The sequence below is a fragment of the Dendroctonus ponderosae genome, unplaced genomic scaffold (genome assembly GCF_020466585.1).
Source record: "Dendroctonus ponderosae isolate FM_Combo_2020 unplaced genomic scaffold, Dpon_F_20191213v2 Dpon_F_20191213_6, whole genome shotgun sequence".
NCBI classification, from domain to species: Eukaryota; Metazoa; Arthropoda; class Insecta; order Coleoptera; family Curculionidae; genus Dendroctonus; species Dendroctonus ponderosae.
In genome coordinates this window covers 3693574-3696393 of record NW_026018814.1, presented here as the reverse complement: position 1 = coordinate 3696393, position 2820 = coordinate 3693574, and the positions used below count along the sequence as shown (strand labels likewise).

At 45.7% G+C, this 2820-nt stretch overlaps 2 protein-coding genes and 1 long non-coding RNA gene across 6 annotated transcripts in view; 2 read left to right on the top strand and 1 right to left on the bottom strand.

The window, feature by feature from the left end:
* Positions 1 to 1338, top strand: part of LOC109534746 (cilia- and flagella-associated protein 410-like) — a 10285-nt gene extending 8947 nt beyond the window's left edge. For 2 of the 4 annotated variants that reach the window (XM_048667554.1, XM_048667552.1), the window contains 4 exons: positions 247 to 369; positions 589 to 696; positions 782 to 925; positions 979 to 1338. In XM_048667554.1, the coding sequence (XP_048523511.1) occupies positions 247 to 369; positions 589 to 696; positions 782 to 925; positions 979 to 1089 (486 nt within the window). In that variant the 3' untranslated portion in view covers positions 1090 to 1338. The remainder of the gene's footprint in view (positions 1 to 246; positions 370 to 588; positions 697 to 781; positions 926 to 978) is intronic. The other 2 variants (XM_048667556.1, XM_048667555.1) reach the window with 1 other exon arrangement.
* The window catches only part of LOC109534156 (dimethyladenosine transferase 1, mitochondrial), a 179795-nt gene that overhangs the window by 4360 nt on the left and 172615 nt on the right, over positions 1 to 2820 (bottom strand). The gene's annotated exons all lie outside the window — the stretch shown is intronic.
* LOC125504894 overlaps positions 1 to 2820 on the top strand; it is a 60061-nt gene that overhangs the window by 55558 nt on the left and 1683 nt on the right. The window lies entirely within an intron of this gene.

The following is a 2820-nucleotide window of genomic DNA, read 5'->3' as shown; positions in this document are numbered from 1 at the left end:
GAAACCAGCGCAAATCGGCTGGCGTTTGCTGCTTAGGCGCACGGCCCCACTACTTACCTCCCCTACACTACTTCTAACTTGTGTGTTTGTTTCGGGAGAAAACCGCATGATGACGCTAGCTTGCGGCTGCATATCGCTGGACCGCTTCGCCTATACTCATCGGCGATCTCTCTACTAATCTCTGGTAGAACCATGCACCCAATCGGGGCCTAAGTTGACCATGCTAATCATCCTGTCCGTTTGCAGCAAAGTCCGCAGCGCCGACCGGAGCAGCGCAGAAGCTACAGTCCGGATGAACAGTGCGTCGAGCGACGCAGAAACAGCTTCGACCGCGAAGCTCCGAGACAGCCAGCCACTCAGTACTATGACGTAAGTGTTTGCTTGCATAATCCGAGTATTGGGTTCGATTAACCGAAACCGACGAAACAGTGAATAGGTCTGCAAGTCATAAAATCCATTATTTATTGTGCCATTCCGGAAATTGCCGAGTAATCGTGGAAAGTGGATTTTCATGTTGAAACCGATTTACGAAATACTGGCGCCCCCCTAACTCAGTCAATTAAGCCTCATTATTCATCCTTGTAACAGACATCCTCTTCAGCTACTAACTCATTTGAGGAGCCGAAATCATGCGACAGTCAAAACACGTATCGAGAGGCGAAAATTGTCACTAGCCAATCAGCTAGCTGCATAAAGGTGAGTGAATCTCAGCCTAAGCCCAGCATGTGATGGAGATTCATAGAGGCGGGTGATATAAGACTAATCGCCCTGTCCTGTGCAGGAATACACAAACGGCGATCGCTACATCCAAACGCAACAATACAAAGAGAGCAGCGAAGTGTCGTCCACGCACGGCCTGGACAAGCGCTATTCGTGCTCTGCGGCAGTTCATCGGCCGCCCTTTACGCGACGCCCAGTCACCCGAGTAAGTTCGCTTGGCAGTAGATGCTTTGTGTGCTCAATGCCGCCCATTTCTAGAACTCCAACATCCTGTCAGCCGTACTTTGCTTGGTCAAGGAGCTGGACTACCCCAGCTTGGAGGTGGTGGAGATGGCCGTCAGGTGTCGCATGGATGAGCTGGACGAATGACATCATCCCACCGAGGATGGCGGCAATTCAAAAACCAATATTTCCGACTCAAGCAGCCTTACATGTGCACTGCCAATGCTCCCACCCTCTTAGCTTGCCCAAAAGGACTGTACAAGTGGTCCAGTCAGTCGAATTTTAATGTACATATAGGACTTGATAATACTTAACTTAACGCTCATTGGGGGCTGTCAGAATAACCCGCCCCCCTAAGCTTTAACTGATGTGCAATAGACAGTGCTGTCGAACAAATCAATTTTTCATATTAAAATATTGTAACGGAAATGGCCTGGGGTACTCACGTTTGGAATGGGGGATCGAAATTGATGGTATTTCAGTAAATGGGAGCCCCATTTGCGCCCCACTTACTGTCAAATATGACACTGACAAGTTCACCAGTGTCAAATATGACACTGACTGTTCTGGAGATTTCGAGAACCAGACAGGGGGAGTGAAGTGACAGGAGCGACCGGGTGCAGAAGAGGTTGCACCCCGTGAGTCGGAAGAGCGAGTTTTCCGTCGGTTATTGTTATTGTTTGTGAAGTTGACGGTAATTTTGAAGTTAGTTTGTTCCTGTTCCGTATTTAAAGTGATACCGAGTTGAATAAAAGTTGGAAGCTGAAGAAAGAGTTTGATACTCGGCCATCCACGGTACATTTGGTGTCAGAAGTGGGATTTACCAGAGTCCAAGTTGAATTTTGATGGAAACAAGAAGTAAATCAAAGAAGGAAGACCCCGCAATGGAGAACCCCAGTTTGATTGCACTGCTCATGCAGATGAGCGACAAAATGGAAGACAACAGTAGGAAAATAGACGAATAAATGGACAAAATGGAACACAACAGTAGGAAAATGATGAACGAAATGAGCGACAACAGTAGGAAAATGGACGAAAAAATTGACAAAATGGAAGACCACCACAAAAAGATGCTGGATAAAATGGTGAAGATCGTAGTTACCGAGCGTAAGAAGGTGATGAAAGAAATAAGATTTAAAATGAACGACAACGCTAAGAAATTTGAAGACCTGAAAACAACCGTTGAGGCAAACTAAAGAACATCGAGGAAGTGACTGATGATTTGGAAAACACTGAAATCGTGGACATTCCTGCAGTAGTGGAAGATACATTAACAGCGGCGAAAGTGAAGGAGTGGTAAAGTCGGAAAGTATAGCATTTTCGGAATCACAGGACGAACATGCTGCAGAACTCCCATCAGACAAGGACGAAGCGACTATTGTGAACACTGAAGAATTGCCGGTTGCTGATAAAACTGTGAGTGATAAAATCGAAGACATCACTAGGCCAGTGGAACATGAAAATGTAACTATGCAGAAAAATGCGCAAAATCTGCTTGAATCAGCGAAAGCTAAACCCGAAATAATGCTCAGAAGGAAAACTGTGGAACCGGACTAGGAAAAAGTAGTTTGTTTGAGTCAAGAATCATCTAATTCTGAGTGCAATGGGCCAACTAGCGATAAACCCGTACATGATTTGCCAGCATTAGATGAAGACGCCAATTTAATTAAGATCGCTACTGAAGTTGAGCAATTTTCCGACCCAGAATTGCCGAAAGAAGAAAACATTCCCATCGAAGAAAATGCACCAGCCGAAGCTCAGCCTGATGTAGAATCTATAAACGCTGCATGGAATTTGGAGACTCTTTTAGCAGTGGCGTCATTACAGAACGAATCTGTTATTGACACCACCAGAGAGCATCGACGGTTAAGCGAAAAT